Genomic DNA, 27172 nt, shown 5'->3' with positions numbered 1-27172 from the left:
CTAACATTAGGGTCTCCAAAGGATTTTTATGGCTTTGGGCCTAGAATAACCCCATCTGGGTTATTAAGTTCAAGTTCATGTTTAATAGTCACATGCACAGTACAGTGCATGCTTATATGAAATGCTTATAGTGCAAGCCCTACCCAACAGTGCCGTATTCAATATCAAAAAAGGATAGCTATTAAAAATAAAGGAAAAAATACATGACAAATAAGAAATAAGAGGAAGCTTATAAGGATCAGTGCCAGTAGCAAATGTACAATGTGCAGGGATACTGTAGTATTTAGGTAGATGTGTACATGTAGGCAGGGATTAGGAGAAAGTAACTGGTAGCAGGATTAATAATAATTTTAATAATAATAATACTACTAATAATAATAATATTAATAATAATAATAAACAGTATGGCAGCAGCATAAGTGGGGGTGGGGGTGTGCGCGGTGACGAGAGTGTGTGCAAGATGGTCAGTGTAGGCGTTATAGGCAGATATACATGTAAACAGGGCTGAAAAGTGACTGGTAGCATGAATATATAAATACTGATGGTGATATACTAATGGTAATATATAGAGTGCCTTCGGAAAGTATTCAAACCCCTTGACTTTTTCCACATCATGAAAATGATCGGGGAGGTTGAGGAAGTTCAGGAGTAAAAACAAACAAACAAAATAGAACTGTTGTAAAATTGACTGTGTCCATAAAATGTACACTACCGTTCAAAAATGTGGGGTCACTTAGAAATGTCCTTGTTTTCCATGAAAACATACATGAAATGAGTTTGAATAGGAAATATAGGAAAATGCATAGGAAATGTAGTCATTGACAAGGTTAGAAATAATGATTTTTAATGGAAATAATAATTGTGTGCTTCAAACTTTGCTTTCGTCAAAGAATCCTCCATTTGCCGCAATTACAGCCTTGCAGACCTTTGGCATTCTAGTTGTCAATTTGTTGAGGTAATCTGAAGAGATTTCACCCCATGCTTCCTGAAGCACCTCCCACAAGTTGGATTGGCTTGATGGGCACTTCTTACGTACCATATGGTCAAGGTGCTCCCACAACAGCTCAATAGGATTGAGATCCGGTGACTGTGCTGGCCACTCCATTATAGACAGAATACCAGCTGACTGCTTCTTCCCTAAATAGTTATTGCATAGTTTGGAGCTGTGCTTTGGGTCATTGTCCTGTTGTAGGAGGAAATTGGCTCCAATCAAGCGCCGTCCACAGGGTATGGCATGGCGTTGCAAAATGGAGTGATAGCCTTCCTTCTTCAAGATCCCTTTTACCCTGTACAAATCTCCCACTTTACCACCACCAAAGCACCCCCAGACCATCACATTGCCTCCACCATGCTTGACAGATGGCATCAAGCACTCCTCCAGCATCTTTTAAATTTGGTCTGCGTCTCACAAATGTTCTTCTTTGTGATCCGAACACCTCAAACTTCGATTCGTCTGTCCATAACACATTTTTTCCAATCTTCCTCTGTCCAGTGTTCTTTTGCCCATCTTAATCTTTTATTTTTATTGGCCAGTCTGAGATATGTTTTTTTTCTTTGCAACTCTGCCTAGAAGGTCAGCATCCTGGAGTTTCAGAAGAAAGTTATTTGTTTCTGGCCATTTTGAACCTGTAAATCTAACCACAATTGCTGATGCTCCAGATACTCAACTAGTCTCAAGAAGGCCAGTTTTATTGCTTCTTTAATCAGCACAACAGTTTTCAGCTGTTCTAACATAATTGCAAAAGGGTTTTCTAATGATCAATTAGCCTTTTAAAATGATAAACTTGGATTAGCAAACACAACGTGCCATTGGAACACAGGACTGATTGTTGCTGATAATGGGCCTCTGTGCACCTATGTAGATATTAATATATTTTTTAAATCAGCCGTTTCCAGCTACAATAGCCATTTACAACATTAACAATGTCAACACTGTATTTCTGATCAATTTGATGTTATTTTAACGGACCCAAAAAATTGCTATTCTTTCGAAAATAAGGACATTTCTAAATGACCCCAAACTTTTGAACGGTAGTGTATATAGTATGTATAAGCTGGAAGTAAAGGCCTAAGTGTTGTTGTTCACTAGTTTACTCCAATTAGGCGAGGGGTGGTAGGGTTAGAAAGTAATAAAGGAAATATATATTTTTTAAAGGATATATATATTTTTTAAGGATATATATATATATATATATATATTTATATATATATTCTTTTATTTTTTGTTGCAAAAAATATATATGGGGGATTGGAAGTGATGCAGACAATTACATTGATGGAAGTTACAATCTATCTGCAATATTAAAGCTCATCTACCCCCTAAAGAAAGAAAATAAAGAAAACAAATCACAATGAAAAAAAACAGTATGGCAGCAGGGTGGGGGTGTGTGCGGTGGCGAGTGTGTGTGCAAGATGGTCAGTGTAGGTATGATAGGCGGATATATATGTAAACAGGGCTGAAAAGTGACTGGTAGCAGGAATATATAAATACTTACGGTAATATACTAATGGTAACATATACAGTGCATTCGGAAAGTATTCAGACCCCTTGACTTTTTCCACTTTGTTACATTATAGCCTTAATCTAAAATGTATTAAATTCAAATTTTTCCTCAATCTACACACAATACCCTATAATGACAAAATGAAAACTGTTTTTTAGGAATTTTAGCAAATATATAAAAATTAAAAACAGAAATACCTTTTTTACATAAGTATTCAGACCCTTTGCTATGAGACTCGAAATTGAGCTCAGGTGCATCCTGTTTCCATTGATCATCCTTGAGATGTTTCTACAACTTGGAGTCCACCTGTGGTAAATTCATTTAATTGGACATGATTTGGAAAGGCACACACCTGTCTATATAAGATCCCACAATTGACAGTGCATATCAGAGCAAAAACCAAGCCATGAGGTCAAAAGAATTGTCCCTAGAGCTCCGAGACCGGATTGTGTCGAGGCACAGATCTGGGGAAGGGTATCAAAAAATGCCTGCAGCATTGAAGGTCCCCAAGAACACAGTGGCCTCCATTTTCTTAAATGGAAGTTTGGAACCACCAAGACTCTTCCTACAGCTGGCTGCCCAGCCAAACTGAGCAATTGGGGGAGAAGGGCCTTGGTCAAGGAGGTGACCAGAACTCGATGGTCACTCTGACCAAGCTCCAGAGTTCCTCTGTGGAGATGGGAGAAACTTCCAGAAGGACAACCATCTCTGCAGCACTCCACCAATCAGGCCTTTATGGTAGAGTGGCCAGACGGAAGCCACTCCACAGTTAAAGGCACATGACAGCCCGCTTGGTGTTTGCCAAAAGGCACTTAAAGGACTCTGACCATGAGAAACAAGATTATCTGGTCTGATGAAACCAAGATTGAACTCTTTGGCCTGAATGCCAAGCGTCACATCTGGACGAAAACTGGCACCATCCCTAAGGTGAAGCATGGTGGTGGCAGCATCATGCTGAGGGGATGTTTTTCAGTGGCAGGGACTGGGAGACTAGTCACGATCGAGGGAAAGATAAACGGAGCAAAGTACAGAGAGATCCTTGATGAAAACCTGCTCCACAGTGCTCAGGACCTCAGACTGGGGCAAAGGTTCACCTTCCAACAGGACAACGACCCTAAGCACACAGCCAAGACAACGCAGGAGTGGCTTCGGGACAAGTCTCGGAATGTGAGTGGCCCAGCCAGAGCCTGGCCTTGAACCCGATCAAACATCTATGGAGAGACCTGAAAATAGCTGTGTAGCGACGCTCCCCATCCAACCTGACAGAGCTTGAGAGGATCTGCAGAGAAGAATGGGAGAAACTCCCCAAATACAGGTGTGCCAAGCTTGTAGCATCATACCCAAGAAGACTCAAGGCTTTAATCGCTTCAACAAAGTACTGAGTAAAGGGTCTGAATACTTATGTAAATGTATATTTCATAAAATGCAAATAAATATAAAAACCTGCTTTTGCTGTCATGATGGGGTATTGTGTGTAGATTGATGAGGTCATTTTTTGATTTAATCAATTTTAGAATAAGGCTGTAACGTAACAAAATGTGGAAAAAGTCAAGGGGTTTGAAAACTTTCAGAATGTACTGTACATGTCAATAGCAATAAGTAATAGTGACCAGTAGCAGGATAAATAGACAGATACTAATGGTAATGGCAGTCACTAATCAATGAACATCAGCGTAGTAATACATCTAATCAATAATCATTTTAGCAGCAGTGTAGGTGTGAGAGGGAGCAGTAGTTGTTAGCCGTTAATAGTCTTATGGCCAGGGGATAGAAGCTGTTTAGGTGGCTTTTAGTCTGAGCCTTGATGCACCGGTACAGTCTGCCGGACAGCAGCATGGAGAACAGTCCATGTCTTGGGTGGCTGGAGTTTTTGGCAATTTTTCGGGCCTTTCTCAGAAACTGCCTGGCATGTACGTCCTGGATGCCTGGGAGCTCACCCCCAATGATGCTCTGGGCCGTCCGCACCACCCTCTGTAGGGGCTTTCGGTTGAGGGCGGTGCAGTTGCCATACCAGACTGTGATACAACCAGTCAGGATGCTCTCGATGCTGCAGTTGTAAAAGTTCCTAACGATCTGAGGAGCCATGCCAAATCAATTCAGCCTCCTGAGGGAGAAGAGGCACTGCTGTTTGTAGTCCCTCCTATAGCTCAGTTGGTAGAGCATGGCGCTTGCAACGCCAGGGTTGTGGGTTCGATTCCCACGGGGGGCCAGTCTGAAAAATGTATGCATTCACTAACTGTAAGTCGCTCTGGATAAGAGTGTCTGCCTAATGACTAAAATGTAAACGCTGTGCCTTCTTCACGACTGTGCTGGTGTGAGAGGAGCATGTTAAGTCCTCAGTGATGTGGCCATCGAGGAACTTCAAGCTCTTGACTCTCTCCACTGTGGCCCTGTCGATTAGGATGGGGGGTGTGCACCGCCCCTGTTTCCTGTAGTCCACAATCAGCTCCTTGGTCTTGCTGATGTTGTAGAAGAGGTGGTCTCTGACCTCCTCCATGTAGGCCGTTGGTGATCAGGCCTACCATGGTCATGTCGTCAGTGAACTTGATGATGGAGTTGGAGTCGTGGGTGTACAGGAGGGGGCTAAGCACACACACCTGAGGGGTCAGCGTGGAGGAAGTGTTGTTGCCGACTCTTACTAAATGGGGTCGGCCCATCATGAAGTCCAGGATCCAGTGCAGAGGGAGGTGTTTAGGCTTGGGCGGTATACCGTATATACCTTATACCGGGGTATTTGGAAAAAGACACGGTATGGTTTTTCAATAACGTTGAAACTATTTTTTTGAAGTTTTCTTATAAAACGTGAATATTTGTAGCTACTTTTTAAGTAAATACCTGCAGTCAACTTGTGCAATATGTTAGGCGATAAAGAGGATTGCATTCTTCATTTCACCTGGAGATATAGAATATTGCATTCTTAATTTCAACTGTCACATAATTTTTCATTATGAAGCTTACCGGTAGTCACCCAACCTGGTCTCAGAGCATTTCATATTATTCTGTATGTAAATCGAGACACTCCATTTAGTATGATATGTTACGTTTCGTATGGTATGTATTAATTTGTGGATGTCCATCATCCACTTCATATGATATGTTACAAATTACAATTTGTATTACATGTTACAAATTTGCAAAAAGTATAACATTTTAGGAATTTGCAAAATGTATGATATGTTACAAAGTCTAGCTAGGTGGCTAACGTTACCTAGCTCGCTAATGTTAGCTAGGCTAGGGGTTAGGGTTAAGGTTCAGTTTAGGAGTTAGGTTAAAGGGTTAGGGTTAGTGGAAGGGTTAGCTAAAATGGTTAAGGATACGGTTATGGTTAGGGGAAGGGTTAGCTAACATCACAGGAGGATGGTGGCACCTTAATTGGGGAGGACTGGCTCGTGGTACCCGCCCTCCAAGACACCTACAGCACCCGATGTCACAGGAAGGCCAAAAACATCATCAAGGACATCAACCACCCGAGCCACTGCCTGTTCACCCCGCTATCATCCAGAAGGCCATCTGTCTTATGTAACCATACCAAACATAATATACTAAAAGGGTTGTCTTGGGTTTACGTACAGAATAATACTAAATGCTCTGAGACCAGGTTGAGTCCACAGTTATGTGTCACGTGGTGTTTGTTTACAAGCACTCAACGACGAGAGACCGTTGTCTTGTGAGTCACTCACTGTTGATCAGCATGCACTAGGTGATATAATTACAGTATGGAATTCACAACTAAATGATTGCCAGATAGATCTCTAATAACTATTAAGTTAACTGTTTAAAATGTGCTAAATGCTCTGCAGTTGTGCATTTAGTTTGCTAATTTTGTAGCTGGTTAGCTATCTAGCTAAGTGGTTAGCGTCTTCCAAAATCAAGCATTCGCTTGGTAACAGCAGCAAATCCCCTCCTGGATCAAGTCTAATATTTGTTTTGTGCATGCAGCAAACTGTGAGTAGCATTTCTGAGATACGGGTATACTTTAGGTCAGACACTGTATAAAATGTTCAATGCGCTCGTTAGCATTTAGTTCGCATTCTCTATGGGATTTTACTAACCATTGCTAACCTTCGGAATACAGAGTATCAGTGGGGTTTGAAAACAGCGTCCCTTGTGTTCAGTTTGGTTTTTGCACATGCCCTGAGGATATGCCCTGGAATGCCGTCTGGCCCTGCGGCCATACGAGTGTTGACCCGTTTAAAAACCTTGAAAAAGCCACATATTTTGAGCATCGGATACAGTATAATAGGATTCCTCCTTGTTCCGATATTGCCCCGCAACCAAACAATCATGTCCTGCGTTTTATCAACAAATTCAAACACCACTAATTTACAAAAAAGGTTAATTTGTCCCGTATTTCAGTCAAGACATTCCAACCTGTCTCATTTGCAGTCACGTTCCACTTTTGACTATATATATATATATATATATATATATATATATATATATATATATATATATATATATATCTCATAAGGATGTGTTATTGGTGATGTTAAACACTTCTCCAATAGTTGTTGAGATCTGATATTCAGTAAAACTTGGAGAGGACAGTTAACTACTTAAGTGTGCTTCTGATGAAGGAGGATACAGACAGCTCAAGAGGTATGCTAAGACATGCAGAAAAATAAACACATTTTTGACATAGAATTAAGCATGATGATTATGGCTTTAGATTGCAGGAAAACATTTGTTTCAGGTGTTTGAAAAACACAGACCACCCCCCCAGCCATCTTTATGTACTGGGAATTCTGGGTTGCATGACGCCCCTGACCACAATGCACAGCAAAGGCGAGGGTCTTTTTTTCTACGTAAATCTCCTTAACGATTATCGTAAAGCATGAACAAATACTGAGCTGTTTTGAGGCTATACAGAAATATTTACTATCTCATCATGACAGGATGATGAATACAAGACCACACAATATACCGGCAGAAAGATTCCCCCGACCTCTTGAACACTCACAACTAGCAACTTTGAACAGCTCACTTGTGGCAACAGAGCACAGAATAGAAGCCGGCAGGGAAATTGGAACAGTGCTCTTCCTTAGATCTTCCTTACATATTTAGTACTGGGGCAATGACGGGAGCAACACCTCATCAAACCAACAGTAACTGGCCAGTACAGCCTAGCCTAGCCTAGCCTAGCTGTCCCAGACTGCCCTCTCCTCACCACAGCACAGTCGAGAGAGACCCCCCTCACAATTAATTTACATGTCCCCCTCCTGATAGCCGATATGGTGTTAGGATAATTTAATGTCAGGGATGCGTACTTCACACGCGCCATGAGTTTACAGACACCACCTGATCTGTGATCACTCCTCTCTCACTATCCTCTCAGCTAATACCACTAGATTAGCTAGTAATAATTTGTTTATCCTTTTCAGTTGGCAAGTTGAATGGGGATCAAGTGGCTTTCATTCGGTTTTCACCAGGAGGGCTAAGCCTAGGGCCAAAGCAAATGGCTTGTACCACTGCCCCCCACTTGCAGGGGTAACCATGGACCATACTAATTGGATTAAAAGGGGACTCTAGATTTCCATTTAGATTTGACAGCTCTGGGGGAATTTGTAAATGCCATGACGTCAGCTAAACTGTGAGTGGCAATTTTGGTCTATGAGCCACATTGATGACCAACTAACCTGGCCAACATTCTTGAAGGAGAAGTTTACTTTGATTTTAAAAAATGAGAAAAGCAACAAAAAAAACAAATATGTCCTTTTAGTAACGGACACGTGCTCAGTATAGTGATGTAGGTCTTTAGATGTTGTACACATGAAATGGTGTCATTCCAAACTTTATCTGCAACATTATATTCTATTTTGTGCGACTCAAGCGGTTTCCTATACAGAGCTGTGCAGGCCGGGGGTGTCCTTACAGAATACAGACACACCCGGCCTGTACAGCTGTGTAGGGGAAATGGCTCGTGTCGCACAAAATGGAATATAACGTTGCGGATAAGGTTGGGGGGAAAAAGTGTCTGGACACTTCTATAACGTGCCGTTTACACAGATTTGGTTGTAAAAAGTTAACTTCTCCTTTAAGACTTATGGCAAATGAGTCACAGTGGCCAAGAGGGGCTGGCATTGTTTTCACATTCCCTACACCCAGACAACACCTTGGTGAAAAGTTGTTGTTTTTATTTTATTTTTAAACTGGACAATAGTTAGGTTGAAGTTGAATGCTGAGGTTGAATGTCTTGCTGTTTTCTCTGGGTTTAAATATATTTATTCAAGAAGTTACTCTTTAGCTAAATTCCCCTGACATGGCAGTTCAAGCTGCGCCATAAATAGAAAGGTAAAAGTACAAATCTAGGCCTAAGTCTATACACCAGTTCTTTGACATAAGCATTGCTAGACTAGTTGTGCATTGCTACTGAATAGGCTATCAGAGAATAAACATGTTTGGAATTTTCTCTATCCACTTTTAAAGAATTGCTTTGGCACTTTCAGGATGAACAACACAGATTTCAACATCAAACCTGTCTTTATACATTCCAACCGGTCCAACTGAAATAAAACAGGCCCTGGTATGCATGCAACTTGGTTGCAACTACCACCAAGCCAAATATGCTTTCAGACAACATGTTCTGCTATGCCCTGGTAGGAGCAGTGGTCAGTGTACTCTAAGCCAATATTTGCAACATTCACCCTGGCTTTCCTAATACTGTACCTAACCCTCTGTTCCAATCCAAACCTTTGATTGCGAAAGTATTCACCCCCCTTGGCATTTTTCCTATTTTGTTGCCTTACAACCTGGAATTAAAATGGATTTTTAGGGGGTTTGTATCATTTGATTTACACAACATGCCTACCATTTTGAAGATGCAAAATATTTTTTCTTGTGAAACAAACAAGAAATAAGACAAAAAAACAGAAAGCTTGAGCGTGTATAACTATTCACCCCCCCAAAGTCAATACTTTGTAGAGCCACCTTTTGCAGCAATTGCAGCTGCAAGTCTCTTGGGGTATGTCTCTATAAGCTTGGCACATCTAGCCACTGGGATTTTTGCCCATTTTCAAGGCAAAACTGATCCAGCTCCTTCAAGTTGGATGGGTTCCGCTGGTGTACAGCAATCTTTAAGTCATACCACAGATTCTCAATTGGATTAAGGTCTGGGCTTTGACTAGGCCATTCCAAGACATTTAAATGTTTCCCCTTAAACCACTCAAGTGTTGCTTTAGCAGTATGCTTAGGGTCATTGTCCTGCTGGAAGGTGAACCTCCGTCCCAGTCTCAAATCTCTGGAAGACTGAAACAGGTTTCCCTCAAGAATTTCCCTGTACTTAGCGCCATCCATCATTCCTTCAATTCTGACCAGTTTCCCAGTCCCTGCCAATGTAAAACATCCCCACAGCATGATGCTGCCACCACCATGCTTCACTGTGGGGATGGTGTTCTCGGGGTGATGAGAGGTGTTGGGTTTGCGTCAGACATAGCGTTTTCCTTGATGGCCAAAAAGCTCAATTTGAGTCTCATCTGACCAGAGTACCTTCTTCCATATGTTTGGGGAGTCTCCCACATGGCTTTTGGCGAACACTAAACGTGTTTGCTTATTTTTTTCTTTAAGCAATGGCTTTTTTCTGGCCACTCTTCCATAAAGCCCAGCTCTGTGGAGTGTACAGCTTAAAGTGGTCCTATGGACAGATACTCCAATCTCCGCTGTGGAGCTTTGCAGCTCCTTCAGGGTTATCTTTGGTCTCTTTGTTGCCTCTCTGATTAATGCCCTCCTTGCCTGGTCCGTGAGTTTTGGTGGGCGGCCCTGTCTTGGCAGGTTTGTTGTGTTGCCATATTCTTTCCATTTTTTAATAATGGATTTAATGGTGCTCCGTGGGATGTTCAAAGCTTCTGATATTTTTTTATAACCCAACCCTGATCTGTACTTCTCCACAACTTTGTCCCTGACCTGTTTGGAGAGCTCCTTGGTCTTCATGGTGCCGCTTGCTTGGTGGTGCCCCTTGCTTAGTGGTGTTGTAGACCTTGGGGCCTTTCAGAACAGGTGTATATATACTGAGATCATGTGACAGATCATGTGACACTTAGATTACACACAGGTGGACTTTATTTAACTAATTATGTGACTTCTGAAGGTAATTGGTTGCACCAGATCTTATTTAGGGGCTTCATAGCGAAGGGGGTGAATAGATATGCACGCAACACTTTTCCGTTATTTATTTTTTTAGAATTTTTTGAAACAAGTTATTTTTTTCATTTCACTTCACCAATTTTGACTATTTTGTATATGTCCATTACATGAAATCCAAATAAAAATCCATTTAAATTACAGGTTGTAATGCAACAAAATAGGAAAAACGCCAAGGGGATGAATACTTTTGCAAGGCACTGTATATACTGACGTAGCCTATGTGTAACTGATAGATGCACACACACTAAAACACTCTCTACACACATCATTATTCTTTAGTTGTATTGTCTTTTTATACATTTGTGTAAATTTGTGTCTTTAGTTGTTGTAAAAAAATTAAAAATACGTGGGGCCTCCCGAGTGGCATCGCAGTGCTAGAGGCGTCACTACAGACACGTGTTTGACCCCTGACTGTATCACAACCGGCTGTGATCGTGAGTCCCATAGGGCGCCGCACAACTGGCCCAGCGTCGTCCGGGTTAGGGGAGGGTTTGGCCGGGGGGGGGCTTTACTTGGCTCATCGCGCTCTAGCAACTCCTTGTGGCGGACCGGGTGCCTGCAGGCTGACCTCGGTCATCAGTTGAAGAGTGTTTCTTCCGACACATTGGTGCGGATAGCTTCCGGGTTAAGCGGGCAGGTGTTAAGAAGCGCGGTTTGGCGGGTCATGTTTCGGAGGACGCATGACTCGACCTTCGCCTGTGAAAATGCTAGCATAATGTCATGCATTTTACACCTCAAGATCTCTCTAGTCTAGTCTGCTAGTTTAAATAATATAATAATAATAATATGCCATTTAGCAGACGCTTTTATCCAAAGCGACTTACAGTCATGCGTGCATACATTTTTTTTTTTTGTGTATGGGTGGTCCTGGGGATCGAACCCACTACCTTGGCGTTACAAGCGCCGTGCTCTACCAGCTGAGCACGGAGTATTCAAGTATTCAAGGAGGCCTGAATACCAGTAAGAATGTATTTTATACAGAATTTCTTAGAGACCCATAGCTTATCTAGCTAAGCAGATGAGGGCCAGTCCAAACTTTTTAACCCTGTCTGTGGTTTAAGATTATGTTTTAGTCATGCGAAGTGCCATGGAATTAGAGCACATCTTATGATGGCAAGCATCCCAGAAATGATAAATATAACAGATGCATCAGTTGAGAAATAGACAGGTCGAATAAACACTATCAATAGATTTTAATTCAGCAAGCCTACGTTTAGGCTGGTCTTCTTTGTTCCTGAAAATGAATTCATATAAATAAATGATCAAACATTTATATATTATTGCAGGGATTCTTGAAAGTCAGGACAATCCTTGTCCGGCTAGGAAACTTTATTTTTATAGTTGAAAAAAAATAAGGGATAAAGGATCGCATGTAGTTTCTTGCAATAGCCCTCTCTGACTTTAAATAATATTTATCTCAAAACTGTGATTCCTAGCCGGAATGCTTTACATGGTGTGATAGCTGATACTTAGCTGATACTGTGATAGCTGATACTGTATCAAAATATATATTTCAAATGTTGTTAATATTAAGAAAAAAGTTGATATTGTCCCGTCTTTCAACAATCCCTGATTGAATAACAGCACAAATGAAAATTGGTAATAGCGTATAGGCTTAAAAGTGCAACTACATGGTTGATTATACAGGTGTACTATCTTAATGTGACCAGTTTTTCACAGCAGGAAAATAATCTTGCAGCAACAGGAAATGTTAATTATTATATGGATTATAAGTACCCCTTTCCTGCAGTCAAATGACCTAGTGGCGTCATGGGTGGAATTGTATTAATATTTTTCATAATTAATAAACATTTAATTTTTTACCGCCAAAAATCCGGTGTTTCTATGTGAAAGTTTAGTTATATTTGAGTATTGTGTGATGTATACTAAGTGTAATATTGGGATGCAAACTCAAAATGTAATACATTTCAACTCTATACCTGACATGGTACAGGTGTCTCCTTTTTTAAGCACATAACCATTAAGCCCATAACCACGTGTGTGAGCTGCATACTTTTGTTTCAAAGTAGATGTGTTGGAGAGGGACTACAAGGGAAAGTGGAAGGCTGGCAACAGCTGAACTTGAAGCACGCTGATGCAATCCCCGCTACTAATTTCAGACTGATGAAGAGGGGACTAGGTTTACACGTTGGGGCGGGGGCACAATCTGAGTTCAGTAGGCCTAAGTATGGTACTGAAGAAAAACAATATAACAAGGAAATCCATGACCAATGAGTGATTAGTTTGAGTGATAATTAATTGTAATTACAATGTGACAATGATTTGATTGAGTGATTGCTTTGATTAGTAGCTGTCAATTAACAGGATCTGATTCATCTATATCTGGATTAATCACTTGTGCAAATCTTCCTAATAATCAGAACAATGTGAGGAAAAGGGTGATTACTGATTGCTTTGTCATCAAATATATGATGATTAACACTGCCAAGGATAGTGTATCTTCCCAGCTTTTATCCTACATTTGATGCATGATCTTCCCTTTGAAAAGGTTTTAGTCTACACAATGAGTCTTCTTAACACGTTAACCTAATCAAAGCGTGGAAAATAGCCTTCTCGCACATTTATTAGTGTCCAAATGTTGCCCTTCACATGTCAACAGAAACCCCCTCCCAACCCCCCAATAACATCGGCAACAGGTGGCTAAAGACACAGCGGGGGGAATCTGTGTTCGTTGTATGCAGTAACTTATTTGTTGTAATATCCCAAATGGACGTGGCAGTTTCCAGCTTTAACTAACAGCCAAATGAGAACACAATCTTTCATGGGCTTCTTTTCTGAAACATTCACCTTGAAATGCTAAGGTATTCTGGGGGCCTGCTCTTTCATGAACATTTAATGAGTTTTGTATGCACTGCAAGAGCAGCTGCCAAAGAATGCACATTGAGACTGGCGAGAGAATCAGTGGGAACAGATATATGCCCCTTCCCCTGTTCCTAGTAGTCTGTACATAGGCTACATGGCCATATGGGAATGAAGGAAATTATGCAGATAGCCAGACAAGCAGAAACAAATTTAGCCAACATAAGCAGATGTAGAAATTACATTTACATTTTAGTCATCTAGCAGACGCTCTTATCCAGAGCGACTTACAGTTAGTGCATACATTTTTTTTGTATATATATTTTTTCATACTGGCCCCCCGTGGGAATCGAACCCACAACCCTGGCGTTGCAAGCGCCATGCTCTACCAACTGAGCTACACGGGACTCAGTTAACAAATGTCAATGCTGTTATATTATGTCAGTGAGGGAGGACAAAGATTTTCACCAGAAATGAATGAATCACATTTCCTGTCAGGGGCGGGTTGAGAGGGGTGTAAAGTGACAAAAAAGTAGAACGGATGTGATTGTCATACAACCCTGCACACCTCACACCTGTAGCCACCTGAACGTAGGGGTGGCACCAGAGAGCAGGACATGACTAACAAAACTTTCCAAATGAAAAGCTAAAGTTGAATGAGGCCAGCTTCTAATTGAGGCATGTAGCTAGTATCCACTGGTTTATATACATTATTTTCTGAAATGCCGGCCTAAACTAAACCCATAGAGCTAACTTTCAACGAATGAGCTAGCCATGTGCATCGCACACTCGACTCGCTGACTGACACAAAATAATCTAGAATAGACCGTGCTATAAGAAATTCCTCTTAACTGTATTTAGCATTAGTGTGGTTTTTATGCCATTTCCTACTGAGAACGTAGCTACGTGGTATAGCCATACCAGGAAGTGCAATAATTAATTTCACTTTTTGAAATGCAGCCAAAAAGGAATACAAATATTTGAATATGCATGCACTACTCCTACTACGGTATTTAGCTACCTAACTTGCAGTGCTCGTGTGCCGACTGTCCATTTTGGGAACTCACCTGTTTTAAACCTGAGGTCATCATCTTCTGGTGAGCCGAATTCTTTCAGGAGGGACATGAACAGGATGCCAAAGGCGTTCTGGATTCCGAACACCGCTCCATTGCACCACATTGCAGCCAGCATAACCACCCACCCCCATCCTCCTTCTGGATGCACGAACTCGGGCTCCTCCACAGCCACGGGGACCTGCTCTTGGATGGTTCCTTTACCAGCCCCTTTCCCATTCTTTTCCTCAGCATCGCCCGGGCGCTTTTCCTCTGCTTTCATTGGTGTCTCCTCTGCAGGCTCCGCAGCGACCTTTTCTTTACTTGCATCAGATTCAATGTCTGTCATGTTTGTACCTGCTGTCATTTCTTGGCAAAACTGTGCAGATTTGTAACACTGTCAAATATGATGACAGCAATATACCGGTAACTAGTCTAAATGGTGTGCTCTCAAGCTGCAGCCAAGTTCAACTGAAGAGATTCAGATAATGGTATGCCCCAAAACGTGTCTATCTACAAATATGAATACTTTGCATCTCCTTTCAGGGAATTGTTACCTAGAAGATGTATCCATTCAGAAGCAGTAGCCGTATTGAAAATGTCTACCACTAGCCCGCACTGTTTGTAGTGTCAAACACTAGTGTTGCAATATTGTATAAATAGATACCCGAGGGGCGGGTCGTGCGTACATTATGGCGGTTTCTGTCGCTGATTGGACGCATTGTTGTCTTTTTAAAGTATGACGTCTGAGCATTTAGGAATTACTGTAGTGTTTGAAAAGTTAGAATAAACATTCTTTAAGAGAAGATCCAGAACACATTTATTTAACCTGGTTATACAGAGGAGATATCTTCTGCATGCAAGGAAAAGGTCCATTTAGGAGTCTCAGAACTATAATTTGTGCTGTATTGAAGTTAACGTCCATAATCCAAAAAGTCAAATCAATCCCGATTAATTTTACATATAATTGTGGTTAGGGTTAGGGAGGGGGCGATGACCTGTTTTCATAAGTAGCCTATTACCCAGTTTTCTCAATTATCCCCATTATCAGTAGGCCTATACAATATAAAAAACGAAATCTAACACTTTTAAACATGACTTAATTTAAATAAGACTTAATTGTACTATTGATTTCAATATAACGCCAGAGCCGAGGTTAAGAGAATATTAACTATGAATTTAGCAGATTAATAGTCAAACAGCGATCTCTTGTGTACAAAGTTAACCAATACTTCTGATTTCATATCCACATCTGCCGGCAAACGTTTCATACCTGGAAGCTGACTGAAATATACCAAGTTATCTAATGTCAGGAGATTACAGATTTGTTCATATGGAGGCAAATCTTTATATCAGAGGGCTTGTGGTGGCAAAGTGAAAAGTATAATTCTTTCCTCCCAGTTACATGGTTTAGCTCCCAGTCCCCTGTAGCTCAGTTGGTAGAGCATGGCGCTTGCAACGCCAGGGGTGTGGGTTTGTTTCCCACGGGGGGCCAGTATGAAAAATGTATGCACTCACTAAACTGTAAATCGCTCTGGATAAGAGCGTCTGCTAAATGACTAAAATGTAAAAAAAAAAAAAAAAAAAAAAAGTTTAATTGTGCTCCTTCCACTCACAAAAAATTGAAACATTTCTGAATGTACCAAACAGAGTTAAATAGTACACTGCTCAAAAAAATAAAGGGAACACTTAAACAACACAATGTAACTCCAAGTCAATCACACTTATGTGAAATCAAACTGTCCACTTAGGAAGCAACACTGATTGACAATACATTTCACATGCTGTTGTGCAAATGGATTAGACAACAGGTGGAAATTATAGGCAATTAGCAAGATACCCCCAATAAAGAAGTGGTTCTGCAGGTGGTGACCACAGACCACTTCTCAGTTCATATGCTTCCTGGCTGATGTTTTGGTCACTTTTGAATGCTGGCGGTGCTTTCACTCTAGTGGTAGCATGAGACGGAGTCTACAACCCACACAAGTGGCTGAGGTAGTGCAGCTTGTCCAGGATGGCACATCAATGCGAGCTGTGGCAAGAAGGTTTGCTGTGTCTGTCAGCGTAGTGTCCAGAGCATGGAGGCGCTACCAGGAGAGAGGCCAGTACATCAGGAGACGTGGAGGAGGCCGTAGGAGGGCAACAACCCAGCAGCAGGACCGCTACCTCCGCGTTTGTGCAAGGAGGAGCACTGCCAGAGCCCTGCAAAATGACCTCCAGCAGGCCACAAATGTGCATGTGTCTGCTCAAACGGTCAGAAACAGACTCCATGAGGGTGGTATGAGGGCCCGACGTCCACAGGTGGGGGTTGTGCTTACAGCCCAACACCGTGCAGGACGTTTGGCATTTGCCAGAGAACACCAAGATTGGCTAATTCGCCACTGGCGCGCTATGCTCTTCACAGATGAAAGCAGGTTCACACTGAGCACGTGACAGAGTCTGGAGACGCCGTGGAGAACGTTCTGCTGCCTGCAACATCCTCCAGCATGACCGGTTTGGCGGTGGGTCAGTCATGGTGTGGGGTGGCATTTCTTTGGGGGGCTGCACAGCCCTCCATGTGCTCGCCAGAGGTAGCCTGACTGCCATTAGGTACCGAGATGAGATCCTCAGACCCCTTGTGAGACCATATGCTGGTGCGGTTGGCCCTGGGTTCCTCCTAATGCAAGACAATGCTAGACCTCATGTGGCTGGAGTGTGTCAGCAGTTCCTGCAAGAGGAAGGCATTGATGCTATGGACTGGCCCGCCCGTTCCCCAGACCTGAATCCAATTGAGCACATCTGGGACATCATGTCTCGCTCCATCCACCAACGCCACGTTGCACCACAGACTGTCCAGGAGTTGGCGGATGCTTTAGTCCAGGTCTGGGAGGAGATCCCTCAGGAGACCATCCACCACCTCATCAGGAGCATGCCCAGGCGTTGTAGGGAGGTCATACAGGCACGTGGAGGCCACACACACTACTGAGCCTCATTTTGACTTGTTTTAAGGACATTACATCAAAGTTGGATCAGCCTGTAGTGTGGTTTTCCACTTTAATTTTGAGGGTGACTCCAAATCCAGACCTCCATGGGTTGATAAATGTGATTTCCATTGATAATTTGTGTGATTTTGTTGTCAGCACATTCAACTATGTAAAGAAAAAAAGTATTTAATAAGATTATTTCATTCATTCAGATCTAGGATGTGTTATTTTAGTGTTCCCTTTATTTTTTTGAGCAGTGTATGTCTATGAAAAGAACATCACATGAGACAAGATGTACAAAACAAATTTAATCATTGAGAATTGTTCCACGATGTACCAGCAGAGATTTTTTTTTTTTGAAGAATGACGGCTAATTTCATTTTTTCTTATGCACATCAGACTGCCTGCCTTTCACACAAAACAATACCAAACTAAGCAACAGAATGAAGACAATTTGCAAGGCATTAAAAAGAGATATCGATAAGCACACCACCACATTGTCTTGAAATGTTGACAAACATACTTGCAGAAGGTAAACATGTATGTGGGGGCCATTCTTTTCATCATTGATGACAATTCGGAAGAATTCAGTCAACATCCACTGTTGGCTTGATGACGTGAGCTTGTGAAATGTCCATTAAAGCCTGGGAAGACCTCACTCTACTTCGGCGGTTTTCGGGGACGTCTCTCCCTCCACAACAGCAGCAGCTGCTGGGCCCCTCCTCTTCCTCAGACCCTTCATCTTACGTGTTTGGAGCTTGGCCAGATCCTGCTTCTGCATGTGCAACCTGCCAAACTTGGTACCAAAGGTATCATGGGATATGTTCTTCTTCTTCTTGGGCTGTAAAGAATAGAAATGACAAAGAGCAACATGAGGACTTCGATTGCCTTGATTCATTTCACTACATATTTGTGCAATTAAGACAGACGTTTAAAAAGAAGCAACATAGCGGCTGTTGAAAGAGCGTGAAAAAGATGTTGACAGCAACTAGACATTTTTCCTACCTTCAGAGCCTTGGGCTGCCTGTGAGCTGTCTTGTACAGGTCATCTGATGCCAGGTGGGTTCTCCGCAAGATAAAGTCAAAAGACGGCCCGATCTCCTCCAGCTCAATCCTTGGTGTCCGACATCCAGACTTCTTCAACAGAGATCTGGAAAAAAACAAAGAGCTTTGACTAGTGATCATTTCAGGGGTGAGAGGGACGGCTGACACTAACTTCACAGAACGTGGCTCTGTCCTAAATGGCACTCTTTTCCTTTTAGTGCCCATAGAGCTCTGGTCAAAAGTATTACACTATATAGGGAATGGGGTGCCATTTGGGACACAGCCCATATGTCGTCATGTCAATCTATTGTGAATAATAGGAGGCACTGGTAGATGGTCCAGCTGCTGGAAGGCAGACATACCTGTAGCTGCGCATGTAGATTTTCCCCTCCAGAGCAGTGAAGTGCAGGACATGCTCCAGACCTGCCAGGCGCACTGAAGGCACAACAGGACCTCTAAAGAAGTCTGAATAATAAGACAAATTAGAGTAGAAAATGGTCAATAGTGTCATTGACATGAAATGCAATGTTATAAGACCAAAATAATGGAGAATTTGGTAACTATGTATTATCTAAATGTTTACTAGTTAGACTAAATGTGTTGTAACTAAATGGGAAATCTTAACTGTAGGACTGATATTAACCTCATGACATCTGATTAACACCAAGTTTAGCTTAGACTGAATTTTACCTGTAAGAAGGCTCTTTAGGCGTTTGTGGTCATTGTCATGGTCAAAAGCCTCCCCTGCAAACACCAGCATTGGTTTAGTCCCCTCAGGACATTTGCTGCTCTGCAATGCATTGGAAACAGAACATAAAGTTACAGGAGGCAAAGTAAAATAAATTAATCTGATAAAAATAGATATGGTGAACACTAAAAACGTTATTTGTTTACAATCCAAGTGTGCCTGTTTCATACATTAGTGTCTTGTCTGTAAAACAAAAATGTTCCAAATTAATCATTTTCAAAGAACGGGGAGACAATGTGTCTAGAATAGTGTGTAGAGGAAAGTTCAGTTCTAGAAGTTCATTCAGGCCACTGGGAAAGAATGTAAATAAGGTGTATTCATTTGGCCTATTGTAGCAGAGTTTGGACAAAGACAGGTTGATGAAACACTTACTGTTAATGAACTAAGATTCTGGCAGATAGAGAAAGTACAGTGGTGTCATGCACCAATGTTAAACGCAATTATAAATTCCATAGAAAATGTCTTAAAATAAAGGAACCATCACCTTGATGTCACTTAGGGAGTTATACTTCTCAATGCCAAGCTCAATCATATCCAGCACATGGAAATCAAACAGACGACCTGAAAAAAATCAAAAGGTCAAACCCTTATCTGCTGTGAAAAGTACTAGACATCTTGTGTAGAGCAAGGTCTCCGTCGCCCACTGATAAAATACAAAAATGCTTACCAAATATGAGATTGTTTGGCCTTTTCTTGTTGTGTGAGCCAAACAAAAACAGAGAGCTATCGGTTTTCTTCGAGAAGAATTCCTGTAGACAGAGACAAAATATTGATGATCGGAAATTCTTACATAATCCACAGGGAGTGCTGATTTAAGTGCTAGTATGTCTACAGTGTAAAATACTGCTTTGAATACTAGCAGGTGCATGTTCACAAATTATCAGGTTAAATTATCACAATCCCAAACAATTGGTATGTCCAAGTTAAACAAATCTGATATCAAGAGGAAATGAAGCCATGCAACATATTTGGTTAACTGACCAATGATGTAGAATCTTCAAATGGCCTAGTTATATTTTTCCTGGAAGGAAAGACACCATTTAGTTTACATTCAGGATAAACACACACATCTCAAGTACCAACAATTGATGGACTAGTATTTATGCCTTGTTATTATTTCAGTAAACTCCTTTATGCCCAAGTATTAAATATCCACTGTTATCAACGACAGGGGAAAAATAAAACATGAACACTAAATACAATCATTTCAGTACTACGAGTATACTGGGTTTGTTTGAAGAATAACTTAAGTCCTACTCAAGTGAAGTTAGAATCCATCACTTACTTTTTGTACAGCACAGCACTTGGTTTCTTCAGGGCATACTGGAGAAAAAACACATTGAGAGAGTTATCTAGATGGCACGCTCAAAACTTGACAGTCTTCATGTTTCTAGATGGGTAGGAGGTTCGACAGTCAGAAAACGTACAATGTCTTTTAATGCCTGAGTGACAGTCATACTGGTGTTGCCTCCTTTCATAATCATGGCATTCTTGATGTTCTCTGTAAGCTTAGGAGCTCTGTGGTCAAGAAAGCGCTTAGCCCTCTTCGTCTTAGGGTTTCTGAGGAGACAGTCATTCAACAACAAAAAACACTTCAGCTATGGATGACAGGGACACGAGTAAAACACAGATGATCAGACATAATACATTTTGCTAGATGGAAGAGCTCAATCAACAGTTTGGAAGTCTAGCTAGCTAGTTAACATTCGCTAACTACTTGCCCAGTAAATCACACCGTGATACCAATTATTGGTAAACAGTCAAACAAAGTACTGCAAAAATGTGTAAAGTTCTCTCTAGCCAGTGTTGAACAAAATTACATTTAAGCTTGCTCTATCTGTGCAGTTGGTCCTTATGTAGGTTTGAAATTTTAGACAATATCCACAGGAAAGTATTATTAAACCGACTTTTCAAAACGCTGATACTGCCATTTCTATCATCTGGCACTAGCCCAATAATGGACTAAAGGAGCCTAACATTACTTCTTATAGTCCAAGGGCCTTACATGTTCTGTTTAGCAGCAAATTGGCTTTGGCAGCCAAAACAGCCAAATACTCCATCTAAACGTGACTTGATTCTCAATTGTTGTACAGTACTAAAAAAATAAAGCCCTCTACTTTCATATCACATCAAAATAATTTCATAAACTTACTGTACATTGTTTCAATACAGTTGCAGCCAACAGTATTTTTACCTGCCAACACGTTTGTAGTGTGTCTTCCATTTACACACAGGTGTTCGGAGACGCAGATAGCTAATTAGCACAGGTACGCCTTGGGGATGGGCAGGCGACTTTTTTTTCTTTTTTCTACTGTTCCGAGTGCTAGCACAATTACTCCAATGAAATATATATAATTTTAGAACAAGGCCCACACTCGGAAAAAAACGTGTGCATTAATCTATATGCCAACAGTGCGCAACAATGCCTAATTTACCATAACATATAACTCCTAATTGCCACATATATATATATATATACAGGACGTTCGATTTAGTTTGTGCCTGTTCTTTGGAATTTTCTAAATGGACAACATCTGTTTGGTGAGTAGGCATAGACTAAATGATTCTGATGAAAATATGCTCTGTCTTGATCAAACTAATGTTTTTGGAACCTGTATGTTTAAGGGGGTTATAGCATAGCTCTTACCAATTATAAAATGGCACTAGCAGTTCGCAAAGTGCAGTTCCTTACATTTTAGTCATTTAGCAGGCGCTCTTATCCAGAGCGACTTACAGTTAGTGAGTGCATACATTTTTTCATACTGGCCCCCGTGGGAAACGAACCCACAACCCTGGCGTTGCAAGCGCCATGCTCTACCAACTGAGCTACACGGGGTTCCTTGTTGGAAAGTAGTTAGAATGCTCGATTGCAGGCAATGTGGAAAAGTAATCTTTAGACATGTACTTTTCTTAAATGTAGTTTTGTAACTGACTAAAACAAACAGACAAAAATGCGCTTGAAAGGTAACCACATGCTCTTTCCCTCACAGGCAGGCAGAGCTGCGACGTTCTAATACCAACTGCGACTATTGCCCAAAAGGCGTTGTCTCTTTGGCAATGACGGAGTGGCAAGGAGTGGAATATCAGCTAAAAAGACTGGTACACAGACTAGTTCCAAGTCCATTATATTCATCGTTTGCTTCACCAAGGGGCATCAGGCCTACACACCTGTGAGATTTCAGTTATAATGCGTTAATCTACTTACATAACGTTACAGGTGGTTAACAAAAAAATTGTCAGAGCCACACAGACCCGCGTTTTGGAAGTCGGTTTAATAATACTTTCCTGTGGATGTTTTATAATCAAATTTCGACCTACATACGGCCCAACCTCACAGACAAGAGGTAGAGTAACACGCGGTAAATTCAAATGTAATTTATTTCAACATTGTCTTGTTAAATGTTTGCAATGTTACGTTTCAGACTATATATAAATAATTGGTATCACTAACCAGGTTTCCATCAAACCTTTTCATGCGAGTAGTACAAAAAATGCCAAGACATGCCTGATGGAAACAGAAAATGTGTCGGTAAACCAAACAAAATATGCTAGACAAGGTGGGATCGTTTTGTGTCGGTAAAATGAATTATGCGAGAAATGGCGCACAAATATTTATATAATATCCAAGGTGATGAGTTTGATGCACCTTACCAATAAATATTGAGTCTAATTCTGGTGATGACAAAAATAATCTCGCTCTTATTTTGTCCATAATAATCTCACCATGTAAAGTTAGGTAGGCTATGTCCGCACTATCTGCGAATTTTTGCCTCGAGTGTACGCGCTAATACCAGAGTGGGCAACCTAGCTATATAACGCAACATTTGTGCGAACCATCAGTGGAGTTGAAATTGCGACGGAAACCCATTTCACCTGTTTTTTATTCGGTACATTTATTGTTTTGTGCACTACGTCATCACGCACAGCCTTGTACCCACAATTAAATGTAATTGAACACATATCTGGCCGTAAAATGCGAATATTGTTTTTATGCGGATTTTAGAAGATTCGCATGAAAATCTGTCGCCAATTGGATGGAAACCTAGTTAGTTTGATTTATTGGGCAAGCTAGATAGCGAACGTTACATTGCTAGTTAGTTTCCTAGCAAGTGACTTCGTTAACTACATAAATACCTTAGTTATAGTTTAAGGGTATAAACCACATTAAGCGTGAAATACTTTGGTTAGCAAAAAACAACTTACATTACTCCTCCGTATTGTTTCATTTTGATGGCTTCACTCGTGTGCTTGCTTCAAAATACTCCACGTGAATTTTACAACAGCGGAAAATGTCGCGGTTGCATTTACGTCACATCCGTCGTTCTGTACAGTGGATAAATCTGCATTACTCTCAGGTGGCCACTGGGTCACGGTAGAGAGCTATAACTCGTCCATAACTCAAACCCAGGGTAGAACGACTGCCCCCTCGCATTGAGAATTACAAATTGACAGCCGACCGCGGTACTGCAGGCATTGTTTCCAGAAAACAGGATCCCCCATTATAGTGAATGGGGAAATGGCGTACGGCCCAGCCACCCTAGACATAGACTGTTCTCTCTGCTACCGCACGGCAAGCGGCACTGGAGCGCCAAGTCTAGGTCCAAAAGGCTTCTTCTAGGGCTTGTAAGTAAGCATTTCACTTTAAGGTCTACACCTGTTGTGTTCGGTGCATGTGACAAATGAAATTTGATTTGATAAGGATAATTTAGTTGCTAATGGCAGCCTGCTGACCTCGGTCGGCCTTCAACTTGAGACTCAATAAGAGGGCAGCACTGAGCCTAGAGTAGCTCAAACTGCACATGCAATGTTTCCAAAAACTCCTCCATGTAACAACATGGCACACGCTGAAATGACACTCCCTGATCAAATGCGCTACTGAGCGATATCATAGGAAACAATGGGGTAAAGTAATCGATTACTTCGTTCATATTTTTTGGTCTATGCTCAAACCCTACACCAACCCAAACTCTCGTCTTAAACGTTTTTTCAGAACGATTTATTTTAAATGTTATGCTAAATGTTAACTTGTGTATCTTTAAAAAATATATACCACATTCATAGATAACTTAGTATATATAAAATACAGTACGTATTATATTTCCGAGACCTGAAAGGGCAACTTATATTAAGTTAAATGCAAAGAAATTGTCAAGATAATAGCAATTTTGTAGGTGCACATTTTAACCAATAGATGTCCCCAGCAGACTTCCTTTGCTTGCAGCATAATCGCCTTGCCTGTCGACTAGAGCAGGATTTACCAAACTCGGTCCTGGGGCCCCCACTGGGTACACGTCTTGGTTTTAGCAAACAATATAAATGTGCGCTTGGGCCCCAAACCGTTAAAAAAAAAAAAAAATTACTTCCTTCTGCTATCAATCAGAATTCACACCCTCATCTAACCTACACATTAATGGTTGTGTAATATATATAGTCCTGGGGGTAATCAGTACTGTGGAAGGGTAGGTGAGAGTACTGCTACTGTAGAACAAAGACACCCGTCTCCTACATGGAATGACATTGAAATGGAATGTGAACCTTGCAACTTAAAATGTTTATCAATTAATACAACTTGTGACATCTTGAATCATGAGCAGTCATTCTCCAACATTTTATGGATTTCACAGCTGCAAGACCCATTCTTCAAACATGAATAACTTGTAAATGCTCAGATTTGGAAGGTCAGGCATCATACCTGATCCTAACACTTGCGTTATTAATGCCATGTATTTATGTGCTGGATATGCTACAGTTTCAGTCAAACACAAGGTGGACTGGACTTCTTAGCTTATGCCCAACGCTGATAAACAAAGTCACACAGGAGAAAGAGCAATCTTTCTTTCTTTATTAAAGCATCAAGCTCATAGTACAGATATATTTAGCACATCTTGACCATCCAAAGAATAGCAAAATAATTAGAACAGCAAAGTTTTCCCTTCAGTACATCCTGTAAGTTCACCCTCACGTCAGGGGAGGTGTTTAACTTTCCCCTTCCCCAGGAAACCCAGCATGGGATTCAAAAGGTAAGGCAAGAAAAATACATGATCCAATTAGCTTCACTGGTTTTACAACAAAAAAGGTTGGACAAAGAAACAATATGATTGGTCCGTAGGCAAAAACACATTCCTTACAATATTTGTTAAATCGTATTACCATTATACTGCAAAAAATGCATTTGAGATTATTTGTATTTTTTTTAAAGACCCCCCCCCCCCAAAAAAAAAAAGTAGTGTTGTGTTCCAAACCAACAGAACTACCCAATACTCAGATCAAGTCTAAATATGACTTCATCTAAAAACAGTAACCTTTTTTGAACAGTGCTGGTGACTATTCCCTAAACCTCTTAGAACAAGGAGGCTGGTCAGTACAGGCATAAGAATTATAACATTTCAGGTAAGGACACTTGGCAAAGGTTGGTCCTCAGAGAAATTTTTTTTTGAAACCATTCCAAAAGCCACAGACGTACTGGAGGGAAGCCATTCCGATTGTCAACTTTTCCCAGGTCCTTACATGAACTGCACAACTATTTCTAGTGGTCCACTTGTAACGTCGGTCACATGTTTTTTTTCCTCTCCAGGAAGCCCAATTTTCTGTTATCTACAGTACACCATCATACACTACATGACCAAAAGTATGGGGACACATGCTCAAAGATCTCATTCCAAAATCATGGGCATTAATATAGAGTTGGTCCCCCCTATGCTGCTTTTTAACAGCCTTCACTCTTCTGGGAAGGCTTTCCACTAGATGTTGGAACATTGCTGCGGGGACTTGCTTCCATTCAGCCACAAGAACATTTTTGAGGTCGAGCACTGATGTTGGGCGATTAGGCCTGGCTCGCAGTCGGCGTTCCAATTCATCCCAAAGGTGTTCGATGGGGTTGACGTCAGGGCTCTGTGCAGGCCAGTCAAGTTCTTCTAGACCGATCTCGACAAACCATTTCTGCGTGGACCTCGCTTTGTGCACGGGGGCATTGCCATGCTGAAACAGGTAAGGGCCTTCCCCAAACTGTTGCCACAAAGTTGGAAGCAAATAATCTAGAATGTCATTGTATGCTGTGGAGTTAAGATTTCCCGTCACTGGAACTATGGGGCCTAGCCTGAAACATGAGAAACAGCCTCTGGCCATTATTCCTCCTGCACCAAACTTTACAGTTGACACTATGCATTGGGCAGGTAGCGTTCTCCTGGCATCCGCCAAATCCAGATTTGTCCGTCGGACTGCCAGATGGTGAAGCGTGATTCATCACTCCAGAGAATGAGTTTCCACTGCTCCTGAGTCCAATGGCGGCAAGCTTTACAACACTCCAGCCGACGCTTGGCATTTTGCATGGTGATTTTAGGCTTGTGTGTGGCTGCTCAGCCATGAAAACCCATTTCATGAAGCTCCCGACGAACAGTTATTGTGCGGACGCTCCAAACTGCCTCTGGAAGTAACTCGGTAGTGAGTGTTGCAACGAAGGACAGACACATTTTTACCCGCTTCAGCACTCGGCAGTCCCGTTCTTTGAGCTTGTGTGGCCTACCACTTCGCGGCTGAGCCGTTGTTGCTCCTAGACGTTTCCACTTCACACTAACAGCACTTACAGTTGACCGGGGCAGCTCTAGCAGGGCAGAAATTTGACAAACTGACTTGTTGGAAAGGTGGCATCCTATGATGGTGCCACATTGAACATCACAGAGCTCTTCAGTAAGGCCATTCTACTGCCAAAGTTTGTCTATGGAGATTGCATGATGTATGCTCGATTTTATACACATCAGCAACAGATGTGGCTGAATCCACTAATTTGAAGGGATGTCCACATACTTTTGTAAATATAGTGTATGCGCCACATTCTCTGGTGTTCTAAGAGCTTCCTGAACTAGCTTGATCTTACAGTTCCCAACATAGTGGGGCAAAGCAGCA

The 27172-nt window shown here is 41.5% G+C and overlaps 2 protein-coding genes across 2 annotated transcripts in view; both read right to left on the bottom strand.

Annotated features, from left to right (window-relative positions):
• The window catches only part of LOC311107107 (monocarboxylate transporter 10-like), a 55159-nt gene extending 40031 nt beyond the window's left edge, over window positions 1-15128 (bottom strand). The window contains exon 1 of the mRNA XM_084149584.1: window positions 14531-15128. Coding sequence (XP_084005710.1) covers window positions 14531-14882 — 352 coding nt within the window. The 5' untranslated portion in view covers window positions 14883-15128. The remainder of the gene's footprint in view (window positions 1-14530) is intronic.
• A 2643-nt stretch (window positions 15129-17771) lies between these two features.
• LOC311106883 (ribosome production factor 2 homolog) lies at window positions 17772-23567 on the bottom strand. Its single transcript, XM_084149271.1, has 10 exons — window positions 23474-23567; window positions 20698-20830; window positions 20556-20593; window positions 20252-20291; window positions 19938-20019; window positions 19755-19831; window positions 19213-19312; window positions 18885-18987; window positions 18484-18628; window positions 17772-18319 (listed from the first exon to the last, which is right to left on the bottom strand). The coding sequence occupies exons 1-10, from the start codon at window positions 23494-23496 to the stop codon at window positions 18134-18136; spliced, it is 927 nt and encodes a 308-aa protein (XP_084005397.1). The 5' UTR covers window positions 23497-23567; the 3' UTR covers window positions 17772-18133.
• Window positions 23568-27172: the final 3605 nt, after the last annotated feature.

Source organism: Coregonus lavaretus (genome assembly GCF_964263955.1).
Source record: "Coregonus lavaretus genome assembly, chromosome: 31".
NCBI lineage: Eukaryota > Metazoa > Chordata > Actinopteri > Salmoniformes > Salmonidae > Coregonus > Coregonus lavaretus.
The sequence above is the reverse complement of the archived record's forward strand: the minus strand, read 5'-3'. Positions and strand labels throughout refer to the sequence as shown.

Excerpts from the sequence above, each read along its gene's own strand:
- LOC311106883 (XM_084149271.1), bottom strand. The coding sequence starts at position 23,496 with ATGAAACAATACGGAGGAGTAAT. Across the intron at positions 20,831-23,473 it reads AAACAATACGGAGGAGTAAT|AAACCCTAAGACGAAGAGGG; the intron begins GTAAGTTGTTTT and ends CTGTCTCCTCAG. Across the intron at positions 20,292-20,555 it reads AGTGCTGTGCTGTACAAAAA|GAAAAATATAACTAGGCCAT; the intron begins GTAAGTGATGGA and ends CTTTCCTTCCAG.